General features: G+C 62.7%; 2 protein-coding genes across 4 annotated transcripts; one reads left to right on the plus strand and one right to left on the minus strand.

The window, feature by feature from the left end:
• The first annotated feature begins 253 nt into the window (after positions 1-253).
• UBALD2 (UBA like domain containing 2) lies at positions 254-4,373 on the plus strand. The gene is made up of 3 exons (XM_064395575.1): positions 254-464; positions 1,026-1,088; positions 3,829-4,373. The coding sequence occupies exons 1-3, from the start codon at positions 345-347 to the stop codon at positions 4,147-4,149; spliced, it is 504 nt and encodes a 167-aa protein (XP_064251645.1). The 5' UTR covers positions 254-344; the 3' UTR covers positions 4,150-4,373.
• A 2,539-nt stretch (positions 4,374-6,912) lies between these two features.
• On the minus strand, positions 6,913-12,819 carry LOC135284421 (uncharacterized). Of its 3 annotated transcripts, XM_064395929.1 has the most exons (12): positions 12,364-12,819; positions 12,046-12,150; positions 11,526-11,582; positions 10,089-10,197; positions 9,499-9,962; positions 9,325-9,453; positions 8,973-9,142; positions 8,756-8,833; positions 8,172-8,237; positions 7,967-8,050; positions 7,182-7,293; positions 6,913-7,024 (listed from the first exon to the last, which is right to left on the minus strand). In XM_064395929.1, the coding sequence occupies exons 1-12, from the start codon at positions 12,598-12,600 to the stop codon at positions 6,956-6,958; spliced, it is 1,680 nt and encodes a 559-aa protein (XP_064251999.1). In that variant the 5' UTR covers positions 12,601-12,819; the 3' UTR covers positions 6,913-6,955. The 3 variants fall into 3 exon arrangements, with proteins under 3 accessions (XP_064251999.1, XP_064251998.1, XP_064252000.1); XM_064395928.1 differs by having other exon boundaries at positions 9,325-9,962; positions 12,364-12,817; XM_064395930.1 differs by having other exon boundaries at positions 9,325-9,962; positions 12,341-12,479.
• Positions 12,820-12,921: the final 102 nt, after the last annotated feature.

The raw sequence follows: 12,921 nt of genomic DNA on the forward strand, positions 1-12,921 counted from the left end.
ACCTCCTCAATGAACGTGACGTCACCAACGCCTCACGACAAAACCCCCCGCACAGCCAATCAGCGGCCGGCTCCCCCTCTCTCCCTCCCGCCTGGCCCCGCCTCCTCCACCCCCAGCCAATCGCCGCGCCGCCTGCAGCCAAAACACAGGCGGCGGCCAATGGCGAGGCGCCGGGGCAGCTGGAAGGTTCGAAGCCGGCGGTGGGCGGGGCGCGCGGCGCGGCGGCGGCCAATGGGGGCTTGGGGGCGGGGCGGCGGCGCCCCCCGGTGCCCCGGCGGAGCGCGGCGGGCGCGGCGGGCGCGGGGCGCTCCGGGCGGTGCGGGCCGGGCCGGGGCCGCCCCGCCATGTCCGTCAACATGGACGAGCTGCGGCACCAGGTGATGATCAACCAGTTCGTGCTGGCGGCGGGCTGCGCCGCCGACCAGGCCAAGCAGCTGCTGCAGGCGGCGCACTGGCAGTTCGAGGTACGGGGACGGGCGTCGGGGTGACCCGCCGGCCGAACCGGGGAGCCCCGGGCCGCGATGCGCCCCGGCCGGCCGCAGAGCAGCGCGGAGGAAGGCGGTGGGGGTGGCGGCAAGGCCTGCGCGGCCGCGGCCCACCGGCAGGCGGGGCTGGGTTTTGGGGGGTCCTGCCCGCCCCCCGGTACCCGCACCGGGGCGGGGGGCGAGCCGGGCCCGGGCCCCGCCGGGGTTATTTATACCGGGGCCGTAACCCGAGCCGCGGCGGGCCGGCCCCTCCCCGCGCTGCGCTCCGGGGGTGCCGCGGAGGGGGGGGGGGTGCGGAGCCGGGCCGGGGGTGTCCCCCGGATTGGGGGTCCCCGGGGCGAGGAGGGGACACGATGAGCGCCGGGCCCGGTGAAGGGCAGCCCCGAGGCCTGGCGGGGTGCGGGCACCCCTGGGTTCCCCCCCCACCGGGGGTGGGAGCGAGCGGGGGGCGGCGGGGTGAGTTTTGGGGGGGGGGTCCCTGTTGTCCCTCCGCCTTTGTCTCGGGGGTGGGGGGCTGGAGCTGACAGCTTGTCCCCACAGACAGCCCTCAGCGCCTTCTTCCAGGAGACCAACATCCCCAGCAGCCACCACCCCCCCCAGATGGTAAGTGGGACCTCACCCCTGCACACCCCCAAACCCCTCCCCAGCGCCCCCAGCCCCAAAAACACTTTCACACCCTTCCCAGCGCCAAAAAAAAAAAAACCATACCCCCCCACCCCTCCCCGCACCACGACCCCCCCACCCCAAGCCCCCCGAGGGGTGCAGCCCCCGGCCCCCGAGCTGTCAGCTCCCTGCCAGCCATATTGCCGGGCGCCCGCAGGAGCACGCAGCCGGGAATGTAAACACGAGCTAAAATGTCTGCCAGGAAATAGTTTGTCTCGGCGAGCATCGCGCTGCAACTTGGGCTCCCCCCCCCCCGGGCCGGGGGGCCACGTCTGGACCCCCCTTTCCCCCCCCTGGCCGCTTGACCTTGGCCGAGGGCACATCCCCCTGGCCGGAGGGAGGAAGTTGTTCCCCTCCGGGTGTTTTGTTTTGTGTTTCTCTGCGGGTTTTCTTTCTTGTTTTCCCTCTCCCCCCCCACGCCATGCTCTGGTGTTGGGGGAACTGGACGCTGCCGGCCTGGGGGAAGGAGCAGGTCGGGGTTCAGGCGAATTTTCCCCCCTTTTCTCGTGTTGTCGGGAATCGCCAGCCTGCCCGGCGTTGCCGGCAGCGAGCGCGCTGGGTTTCCCTCGGAGAAAGTCGCTTTGTCAGCCAGCTCCCAGTAAAACCCCTTTTATTGCAATTCCTGCCCAGCCCGCACGCTTCCGAGCTGCCCCGGGCGGGCTGCAGGGTCTGCTGGGGGAAAAGCTGGAGATTCCCAGGGGAACAGGAGGGAACAGACCCAGGGTCTGCTGGGGGAAAAGCCGGATTTCCAGGGGGAGAGGGGCCGGGGGAGCAGGCAGGAGCAGACCCAGCCTCTGCCGTTCCCACCCCAAAGCCTCCTCGGGGCAATTCCTGCCGGCGGGATGCAGAATTCCCCCATCCCCGCACAGGGACCCCTCCCCAACCAAAACAGGCACCCCATTCCCCACCCAGGACCGAGGCACCTGGTTCTGCCCCTCCTCAGCAATGTGTGCTCCACGTGGTGTCAAAACACCTTCCACCTTCTCTCCAGACACTCCCGTCTTGGGGAATTTATTTGGTGTTTCCCTCCCCCTCCCCGGCACCCTGATTTGTGCAGTTTGAGATGAGGAGTTTGGGGCCGGCAGTTTCTATTTCTTTTTCAGGCGTCAGGGAACAAAGCTGTGAGTGCAGGCTGTGGTTTGATGGGCGGGGGCTCGTCCCTGTCACCTCCACCCCATGGGGAGCCCCCCAAGCCCCCACAGACTCCAGGCTGTGGGGCCAGGGCTTGCCAGAGCTGTTTGGGGTGTCAGTGACTGACCCTCTGACAGCTCTCCCCGAGATGTGTTGGAGGAGGAAGGCAATAATCACATGGAAATTCTTAATTTTTAATTAATATTTCAAATTAATCTGGCAAACATCAGCCCAGAAGCTCACAGCTGTGTCCAGCATCATTCCAGGGCTCGCTGTGGTGGTGGTGGGTTTTTTTCAAAACAGAGCAAATTTAAGGTTTTGGGGGTTTGTTGATTCGTTTGGGCTTTTTCTTCCCCCAACAAGTATCTTTCCAAATACTGCCAAATGTATAGGTTAATTTAAAAAGCAGAGGCTGAGCTCTGAAATGAGTTCTGTGGAGGAATATTCCTGGTTAACTATGAAGCTGTTCAGTGCCAGCCAGGCCGTGGTTGCATTTTCGGGGTGCCCCAGCTCCCCAGGCTGGTGAGAGCCAGCTGCTGCTTCCCTCAGGCTGGGGAGCACCCTGACTTGAGGGTTTGCTCCTTTGATCCCAGCATCACTGGGACGGGGATGAGGAGGAACCTCTGGGAGGGATTTAGGGCTGTGCTGGCAGCAGAGGGGCTGCTGGGCACCAGCCAGGGGCAAATCCTGGGAAAACGCCCAGGAAGGGGGAGATGAAGCAGCTATTCACCACCAGAAACATCTCACTCCCCCATTGCTAAAGGCAGCAGACACTGTCCCAGCCCCCTGAAGTCCCCACAAACATCTGTCAGGAGCTGTGGCTCCAGGAGGGCAGCAGGGATTTGGGATGGATTTAAGCAGAGGGGTGAAGCCTCCCTGTGCATGCACCCCTCCCTATGCAGGCATCCCCTGCCTGTGTGTGCATCCTCATGGGATTCACACACACCCCTGTGCCCCTCGTAGCCCCTCCCCAGTTCTCAGTTCAGCCAGTTCTTGGCTGATTTGGGGTCCCTGTGCCAGCCTCGGAGCAGGGCTGGGTCCTCCCCAGTGGATTTTTCCTCTGCTGGAAAAAGGGACGGATCCATCACTGTCCCGGTGCTAAATTTAGCTGGGTCCCAAGAAGGCAGGGCCTGTACCAGGAACTGGGGGGGCCCTGCTTGCCTTGTGCTCTCTCTGCCATCGTGGGGTGAAGGGGAGCAGGGTGAGGGACCTGGTGAAGGGGGCCAGGTGGGACCCCAGCACCCTCCATGCTGGACCCCTTTGTGTCAGCCCTGTTCGTGCTGCTCCCCAAACCCGCCTCATCCATGGGATGGTCCAAAATGTCCTTCCCAGACTGGCTGGATCCTCTCCCTGGGCACCCCACACCTTTGGGGGAGCCACACGTACCCCTGGGGGTCCGTCCTGTATCCTACACCTGGCACCTTTGGGAGGGTACCAGCTGTGGGATACAGGATGGATCCCCAGCAATGAGCCTGGCTGTCGTGGGTGGGTTGGGACCCCCAAACAAGCCCCTCTGTGCCTGAGCTGACAGTTCTGCTGTGCCCTGCAGATGTGCACCCCCAGCAACACGCCGGCCACGCCGCCCAACTTCCCGGACGCGCTGGCCATGTTCTCCAAGCTGCGCACCTCGGAGAGCCTGCAGAGCAGCAACAGCCCCATCACCTCCATGGCCTGCTCCCCCCCGGGCAGCTTCAGCCCCTTCTGGGCCTCCTCGCCCCCCAGCCACCAGCCAGCCTGGCTGCCCCCCTCCTCGCCCACCGCCCACGGCCTGCACCACCACCTGCACCACGCGCAGCCCTCCTGGCCGCCCGCCCCCCCGGCCCCTGCCCCCCCACAGAAAGCCGTGGCCACCATGGATGGGCAGAGATAAGGCTGGGGGGGTCAGGGGGGGCCGGGCCGGGGCGTTGGGAGCAGGGGCTCTCGCCGAGAAACGCACTGGAAGAATTTTCTAGGTTTTATTATTATTTTTAGTGGGGTGGCGGCGGGGGAGCATGTGCTGCCAGGGAGGGCACTGACCTGTGAGAGCCTCTGGCTGCTCTCTACTCCCCTCCCCTTTTTTAAAAAAAAAATATATAACTATAATATATAAATATATCTAATGTATATAAATCCAGAGAGAAGGAGCAGCGGCGTGGAGGCAGCTGCTGGGTGTCTGGGGCTTTTCCCTGTGGCTCTGTCCCCACCCAGCATCTCTACATCGGGGCAGGAGAGGGAAGGGGAGGACAGGAATAGCAAAAATAAACGGATGGAGGTGGCTGTTGGCACCCCAGATCACAGCCACAGGGACATGGAGCCACTGGACACCCTCCCCAGCTCTGGCTCCCTGGGCACTTGTTGCAGTGCCCAGAGCAAAAGCAGCTCTCTGGCTCCCGAAATTCAGCCCGGCTTCTTGCACAGACTCCCCCTGGACTTGCCCCCAACCCTGTCCTCCCTCCCTCAGCACCCCCAGGGCCTGGGGGTTTATCAAAGTGATGTCCCCCTGTCCCTGTGACTGCCCTAAGTGGTGCTTCCCCAGGCAGGGGGGAGCTGGGGGTTTTTTAGTTTTCAAATCAATGTTGCTTAAAAAAAAACAAACAGAAAAAACAAACCAAAAAAAAAAAAAAGATAAAAAAGACCCAGCAAAAAACAGGTTGAAGGTTTTTTATTAATTTAAAAAATAATAAAAACTAAAAAAAAAAAAAAAAAATCACTTTTTTAACACCAGCTGTCCCTGCCTTTTCTCTCTGCTGGGAGGGTGTCCCTGGCAGGGCACTGAAAATGGGGGTGACTCCTCTGTGTGGCAGTGCCATCAGCTCTGCCTGCACAAGCCACCTCTGCTGTCCCCAAAGAGGGGGAACAGAGGGAAGGGAAGACCCAGGGCCATGGGGGTGCTGTGCCAGCACAGCCAGGAGCCCCCGTGTGCCAGGGGGTGCAGCTGACAGCCCTGCCTGCCCCTCACAAAATGTCACAACTTAGAAAAGCCCCCCAGCCCCATCACCCACCCTGGGATGAGCCCCCCAGCCTCAGCACTGTGGGGACACTGGGGCAGGGGATGGTGTCCTCTGAGTGTCCCCTCTGCAGAAGGGTCACCAGCCAGAGGACAGGGAGCTCACCAAGCCGTGGCCACAAAATTCACTCACCAAATAGCGGCGGTAAAACCCCAAAAATGGGAGCTCTGGGAATGTCAGGACTGACAGGGGGGCTCAAGGCCCGGTGCAAAGCTTCCTGCAGGGATGGGGAGCTCCCCAGGATGGCACAAACTCCAGGGAGAAAAGGCAGAAAAAATCTACCTGGGGTTGCTTTACCTGCTCCAAACATCACCCAGGGCTGGGGGTGTTTATAGGGTGCACCTGGATCCTGGGGGCAGCAGAAGGGGCAGGAGGAGGAGGAGCACCAAAGAGGAGACCCCAGCTGGGCCACGTCCTGCAGAGGCAATCTGTCCCAAAGGTGATTGGTTTTACACCCCTCAGCCCCAGCCAGGAGTGCAGGTTGGCTCTTTGTTGGCTCTGCCCTGGGTTGTTGGCTCTGCCCTGGTTTGTTGGCTCTGCCCTGGGTTGTTGGCTCTGCCCTGGTGCCCAGGGCTTTGCTCAGGGTGTTCCCAGTTATCCTACAGGAGGTGGCACTGGGGAGATCCCAGATCCAGCTCTGTCCACCTCAGTACCCCCAGAGCAGGTTTTGAGCACCTGGTTTTCCCCTGAAAACCCAAAGCCAGCAGGGAGAACATTCCAGGAGGAGCTCCCCGTGCCTGTGGAGTACAGTGGAGCTGACAGGGACGGAGGCTGTCCCTGTGGGGGGACAGCCTGGGGACACCCACCAGGCGGGCAGGGGATGTCCCCCATAAGCTCTGGGGCCCCCCGAGGTTCCTGTGGGGTTCCCCTCAGCCTTTCTCACCCTCCCACTCACCCGAGAGCTGTGTCCCCCCCCCAGGAAGTGTCACTGTGTGTAGAGGGGACATCCCCAGTCCCCTGCGGGCACAGCCACGTGTCCCCAGCTGTGACACCCCTCGGTGCCTGGGGGTCGGGGTTGTCCTGCCCGGTTCCTCAGCACGCACTGGGGCTTCCTCCCATCCACGGGGAGGGTGGCACTGGGAGGATGGCACAGGGAGGATGGCACGGGGAGGATGGCACTGGGAGGATGGCACAGGGAGGATGGCACAGGGAGGGTGGCACGGGGACGGTGGCACGGGGATGGTGGCACTGGGAGGGTGGCACAGAGGGCCAGGAGAAGCAGCCCCAAGCCCTGGGGTGGCACCAGGGGAAGGAGGGTTCGTGTCCCTCTGCTGTTGGGAGGTGGGAGCAGAGGGGTCCGTGCTTCCATGGCAGCGCTGCGGGAGGGATGGGGGGTGCCAGGGGGGTTCTGCACTCCGGGTGAGGAAGGCAGCCCGGCCGTGCTCATCCCGGGATAAGCGGCAGCAAACCAGCTGGGATTTGGCACCAAACTGTGCTCTGCTGCTGAGGTCCCCATTTCCCCCTTCCCCAGCAGCAAACGAGCTCCTCCTCCTCCTCCTGCTTCCCCCTTTTGGGGGTCCCCCGGCAGGGCCAGGGGTTGCACGACCCAGGGGGCTGACCCAGAGCCTGGGAGGTGTCAGGGGTGCTTTCAGGGCAGGGGACGCTGCTCGGTGTGCACGAGGGGCAGATCCCGCTCCGGAGGCACAGCCTGGTGGGCTCCCTTTATTGCTGCAGGCCGGCGCTGCTTGCTCAGTCCGTCGGGGAAGTCCGGCCCCGGTACAAGACTCCATCCTTGCCCATCAGGTCGTACGTGCCGGGCTGGGAAGGAGGGGACGGGCTGGCTCTGCCGCTCTGGGCTGCACCCAGCACCCCCAGGGCAGCCTCCCCGCCCGGCTCCTCCCGGGGACACTGAGGCACAGATGTGCCAGCATCACTGTCCCGGCCGTGTCCCCCCCGTCCCCATCCCCATCCCTACCATGTTGGGGTCTGGGAGGAGCGGCTCCATGGGCTGCACGGGGCTGACGCTGGTGTGTTTGCCGCCCGAGTACATCGGTGATCTGCGGTAATAGCCCTCGGCTGGCTGCTCCCTGTGGGACGGGGCACGGGGGGGCTCAGTGCCCTGGCACCCTGTGCTCCAACCTGCTCTGCCAGGAGGGGTGCAGGGGGTGCTCCCCCTCCTCCAGCTGCTGCAGGAGACCCCTGCCCACCCAGCCCTGAAGGAGACTCCTGCCCACCCAGCTCTGCAGGAGACCCCTGCCCACCCAGCCCTGCAGGAGACCCCTGCCCACCCAGCTCTGCAGGAGACCCCTGCCCACCCAGCCCTGCAGGAGACCCCTGCCCACCCAGCTCTGCAGGAGACTCCTGCCCACCCAGCCCTGAAGGAGACCCCTGCCCACCCAGCCCTGCAGGATCTGCCCTTTCCCCACAGCCCCAAGAGCTGCCCATGGCCCTGACAGGTCCCAGTGCCCTTTGCAGGGGACACCAGGAGGCAGGAGCAGGCCTGTCCCAGCTCCAGGGCTTGGTTTTGGGAACTCCTTTCACACGAGGCACCAAGTCCCCAGCAAGGCTGAGCTGAGGCTGACACCAGACACGACTCATCAAACCCCTCTGACCTGGGGCGAGCCCAGCTGACCCTCTGCCTCTGCCTGGGCACCTCCAGCCCCTTCCACCCCAGCCAGGAGAGCTCTGCTTGCTGGGACAGGGCTCTCCAGGGCCCAGGGGTGGCTCCCCCGGGCCCAGGGTGGGTCCCCAGCTCCCTACCTGGGCTCCTGCCTGCGGAGCTGGGGCAGGCGCATGGAGAGGCCGGGGGATGCCGGTGGCGTGGATGAGATGAAGTCAGGGCGTCTGGGAGGGTGACAGGGGCCACGGGGTGGGTGACAGGGCCAGAGGAGCCAGCCCTGAGGCTGCAGGGCACTGCCAGCACCCCTCTGGCCCTGTCCCACCCCCGTGCCCCGGTGCCACTCACTGGCCAGGCAGCTTCACAAGCGGTTCACAAGGTGAGTACTCGGAGGAGGGCACCCTCAGGAGCATCCTGAAGCAGGGAGAAAAGACTGGGCAGGCTCCTGGGGCACACAGCCCTGACTGGGCAGAGCCAAGAGCTGGGCCAGGCACTGCAGGGAGCTCCAGCATTTTCAGGAGAATCATGGGGTGCTGAGCCTGGATTCTCCACCAGCACCACAGCACAACCCAACCCACTGGCTGGTTACAAAATAAAGGGGGTGTGATTTGGGAAATGGGCTATTCATGGAGTCCCACCTGGGACAAAGCTCCAGCTCGTATTGGACAATGGTGAATCCACAGGGGGAAGCTCCCAAAAGCCACTGCTATGGGAATGTCTCCCAGGGGCAACCCAGTCCCATGGGACCTGGGGCAGCTGGCAAGGTCAGAGGACACAGCTGCCATCCCAACCAGCCTCACACCTCTCTTGGTCACCCCCCTGTGCCCTGCCAGGAGGGCAGGTCACCACCTGGCTCTGGCACTGCGTGTCCCAGCCCTGCCAGGGGACAAGCCAGTGTCCCCCACACTTGTCACAAAAGGCTTTGCACCTACAGTCCAGCTTCAGCTGGGTATGCCTCCATCCTGACGCCGCCTCCATGTGCCTCCTTGGATGGTGGGAGCCTGCTGCCACTGGGAGGAAATCACCATCAGCATCCCCACAGCCCCATCAGTGGATAATGGATCCAACGCCAGGGCACCACATGGGCCCAGCCAGAGGGAACAGGGCCAGTGCTGTCCCCAAAGCCATTGCTGTCCCCGTGACACTCACCTGCTAGGCCCAGCCACGCTCTCGGCTGGGATCCAGAGGTTCTGGGATCCTGGGTGGCCTCGTACTGACTGCACCCGCTGCCCCGGGACATGGCTGCCAGGGGCTCTTGGGTGCATTTCTGAGGTGGTCAAACTGCCATCCAAACCCTTTTTCTGAGCATGGGGAGCAGCCTGAGCACGCAGAGCAGGGTTTCAGCCCCAGCTCTCGCCTCCAGAGCTCCACCCCTTTCCCTCAAGGAAGCCCCCTGTGCCACTGTGAGCTTGGTCTTAAACCAGACCCTGGTCTAAGGGCAGCAAGAGGGGGTGCAGACCCCAAAGGAGGGGGTGGCTCAGGGGCTGGGAAGAGCCCCTACCTTGGAGATGCCCATCTTGGTCTCTTCTTCCTTGATCTCTCCCATGCTGGTCACCTCAGGGGGAATACCCAGGGGGCTGGGAGGAGCCTCTACCTCAGAGATGTGTATCTCGGTCTCTTCCTTCTTGATCTGTCCCATGTCATCCTGTACCATGTCCTTCTGTCCCATATCAGCCTGTCCCATGTCATCCTGTCCCATGTCATCCTGTCCCATGTCATTCCATTCTCTGTCACTCCATCTCACATTCCTCCCCATGCCCTTCTGTCCCATGTCACTCTGTCCTGCATCGCTCCACTGCCCATTTCGTCTCATGTCCTTCTGTCCCATGTCATCCTGTCCTAGCTCATCCTGTCCCACACCATTCCGTCCTCTGGTGCTCCATCTCCCGCTCCTTCCCGTGTCCTTCTGCTCCGTGTCACCCCCTTGCCCATTTCGTCTCGTGTCCTTCTGTCCCACGCCCCTGCGTCCCACGCCGCCCCGTCCCCCGTTCTGTCCCGTGTCATTTTCCCCGATGGACACGATGTCACTGCCCGCATTCTCTTCCTTCCCCTTGCCCTGTGTCTTGCCGTTGGGGGACAGGGGGCTGGCAGGCTGGCTGTCCCCGTGCCTTGGTGTCTTGGGCTTTTCCACGAGGGTGACTGGAAGAAGAAAGCAGAGGGAGCTGCCCAGGGCCAGGGGGAGCGTGGCGGGGGGACAAGGCAGCAGTGCAGCCCCTGCCCGGCCCGCTGTGCCCTCTCTCCCTCCCCAGCTGTGCCCAGAGGTACTTTCGTTGCCGATGACAATCAGCCCTTGGTCATCCTCTGAGTCCAGGAGGTGGTGGCCAGACTTCTTGTCTCGGGAGCTGGGTCCAGCCAGCATGTTCTTCATGGCAGACTGGGAAGGAGAGGATGGGCTGGCTGCCACACTGGGCTGCACTCAGGATCCCCCAGCCAGCCTTCCAACACAGCTCTTCCTGGGGAAACTGAGGCACAGATCCCCCCCTGGATGCTCAGCATCAGCCTCACAACCTTGATTCCTTTTCAGTGTTTCCTCTTGAGGCTGAACAGCCCCAGCGCCCTCAGCCTTTCCCCAGGACAGAGATGCCCCAGTGCCCAGACCATCTTTGTGTCCCTCCACAGGACCCGCTCCAGCAGCTCCGTGTCCCATCCCGAGGAGCCCAGAGCTGGACCCTGCTCCAGGGCAGGCCTGGCCAGGGCTGAGCAGAGGGGCAGCATCAGCCCCAGACCTGCTGGAGATGCTCTCCTGAGGCACCCCGGGCCCAGTGCCCTTCCCGTGCCCCGGGCACAGCGCTGCTCGTGCACAGCCCCAGCTCCTTCCCCACGGAGCTGCTTCTCCGGCCGGGCAGTCCCGGCCTGGGCTGGTGCCTGGGCTGTTCCTCTGAAGGAGCCTGCACCTGCCTGTGCTGAGCTTCAAAATGTTCCTCCCCAGCCAGTTTAGCCCTTTGGGCACCTCCATGATCATGGTTTTCACAGCCAACCCAGGGGATCAGCAAACACCCAACTGATGCCATCTAATACAGCAGCAAGGCATTCTTGCCTCCAGAAATGGGACTCGGTATCCCAGACCTGCCCCGTGACATCCCTCTGCTGTCCCCCAGCCCTAGCCACCACTGCAGAGAGACCCGGAGGGCAGGGAGCCCTGGTCCTGCCTGTGCTGAGCAAGGAGGGGCTGTGGTGCGATGTCAGCGCAGCCAGGCTGTACCCAGGGAGGTACCAGCTCCTGCTGCTTGTCCCAGCACCCTGAACATTCCCTTTTCGGAGCAGAAACCAAGCTGGGATCACGCCAGGCCAGCTGAGGAGCTGCCCTGGCTCAGCCTATCCAGGTCCTTCTCCTGTGGGATGCACAGGGAAGGGGAGTCCTGAACAAGCTCGGCAGAGGTGCTGGGGTGCAGGGGGCTGCGATCCCCCTCCACTGCCAGACCCTGACCTCCTCTTCCTCCTCCTCCTGCTTTCCTGCCCACCAGGCAGTCCTCCAGCACGTCCCAGCACACCATGTTTCTCACCTCCTCTGGGGCTGGGGAGAGCATCAGCCTCTTTTCCAGATTTAATTTTGGGAAGGAAGGCATCAGAGCCATCTGTGTAACTGGGGGCAGGACAGGATCCAGAGGAGTGTTGACCCCCTTCCCCACCCCAGAACAGCTGGGGACCCTGTCCTGATGTGAGGGGACCCTGCCCTGGAGCAGGCCCTGCTCAAGGACATACCATGAGAGACTCCATCAGCTGGTTACGGAGCTCATCCATCATGTTCTGGAAATCTTCCTGGAGGAGGGTGAGGACAGGGACAGGAGTCAGAACACAGGAGCAGGATTTAAAAGGGACATTTGCAAATTAACCTGGACATCAGACAGAGGGGTCCTGGACAGGGCTATGCCAAGTGGCTGTGGCTGTATTTCACAGGTGAACCTTTGTCTCCTCACCTTCCCTGGACCGATTACTTTTTTTTTGATGGCTGTTTAGCTCACAAATGCCTCAGCAGCCCTGTCTGAGGGAGGCAGTGATCTCAACCACTTGACCTGTGGGCAGTGGTGCCCTTCTGCCCTTCCCGGGGCAGTGCTGGCAGAAGGAAAGTGGGGGGCTCCAGGTGGGCTGGGATGAGCACCCACCTTCTGCTCTCTTCCCTCCTGGTGCCCTTCACACTGGGAGCCTGCAAGGGCTGCAGGGCAGGGGCAGCAGGGCAGCACAGTGAGGGGCAGCTCAAGGGGGTCCATGCTAAAATTCTCACCATGTTAAAGTTCTGTAGCATATACTGCATGTCCTCTGCCATGTGGGACTGCTCCAGCTTCACCTCGTTGACCTCCTCACGCAGCTCCTGGCAAAGAGCCCTCACCTGGGAGAGGGGGATGGAGGGGTGAGCCCTGGGCAGGGTCCCAGGTCCTTTGCAGCCACCAGGGTCTGCACAGGGCCAGGGGCAGCTCAGGGCCTGGGCAGTGCTTGGCCTTCAGCACATCCTCAGCAGCAGCTCCCCAGCAGCACGGGGGGGTCAGATTCCAGAGGAAGGGGTGGCTTGGGGGGAGCACCTGGGGCTGGGAAGAGCCTCTACCTCGGCGAGCTCTTTTTCATTGGCTTCCACTCTCTCCTTTAACTCCTTAAGGAAAGCGAAAGGGCTTTCCTCGGCCCCCTCCAGTGGCTCCCCGTTCTCCTGGACGAGCAGATCCCGCAGACCCAGGTGCAAAAGCATCCCATTCAGGAGGTTGTGCAGCTGCTCAAAGTCGATGATTCCAGCTCTCGATGACCCGAGGGCAGCATCCAGCATCTGGCCCAGAGTGAGCGTTGCCATTGCTGCTGGTGTGTCCCAAAGCTGCCAGGAACAAGAGCCTCCTGTGCTATTGCCCCGGAGAGGAGCAGGCAGGGTGGTGGGAGGTGTTAAAAGGAGGAGAAGGAAGAGGAAGAGGTGCACAGCCAACGGGGTCCTTCCTCTTCAGTCTCCTCCTTGCTCCGGAGCCTGTGCCTCTTGTGTCCCTCTTTGCAGTGTCCCCCTGCCCTGGCAGAGAGTGCCCATTGTTACACAGCAATGGCTCAGCCCTGTGTGGAATGTCCCCATTGTCCCCATTGTCCCCTGCTGCTGCTGATGTCCTGGTTCCAGCAGGACCTGCAAGGG

The sequence above is a fragment of the Passer domesticus genome, chromosome 20 (assembly GCF_036417665.1).
Source record: "Passer domesticus isolate bPasDom1 chromosome 20, bPasDom1.hap1, whole genome shotgun sequence".
NCBI classification, from domain to species: Eukaryota; Metazoa; Chordata; class Aves; order Passeriformes; family Passeridae; genus Passer; species Passer domesticus.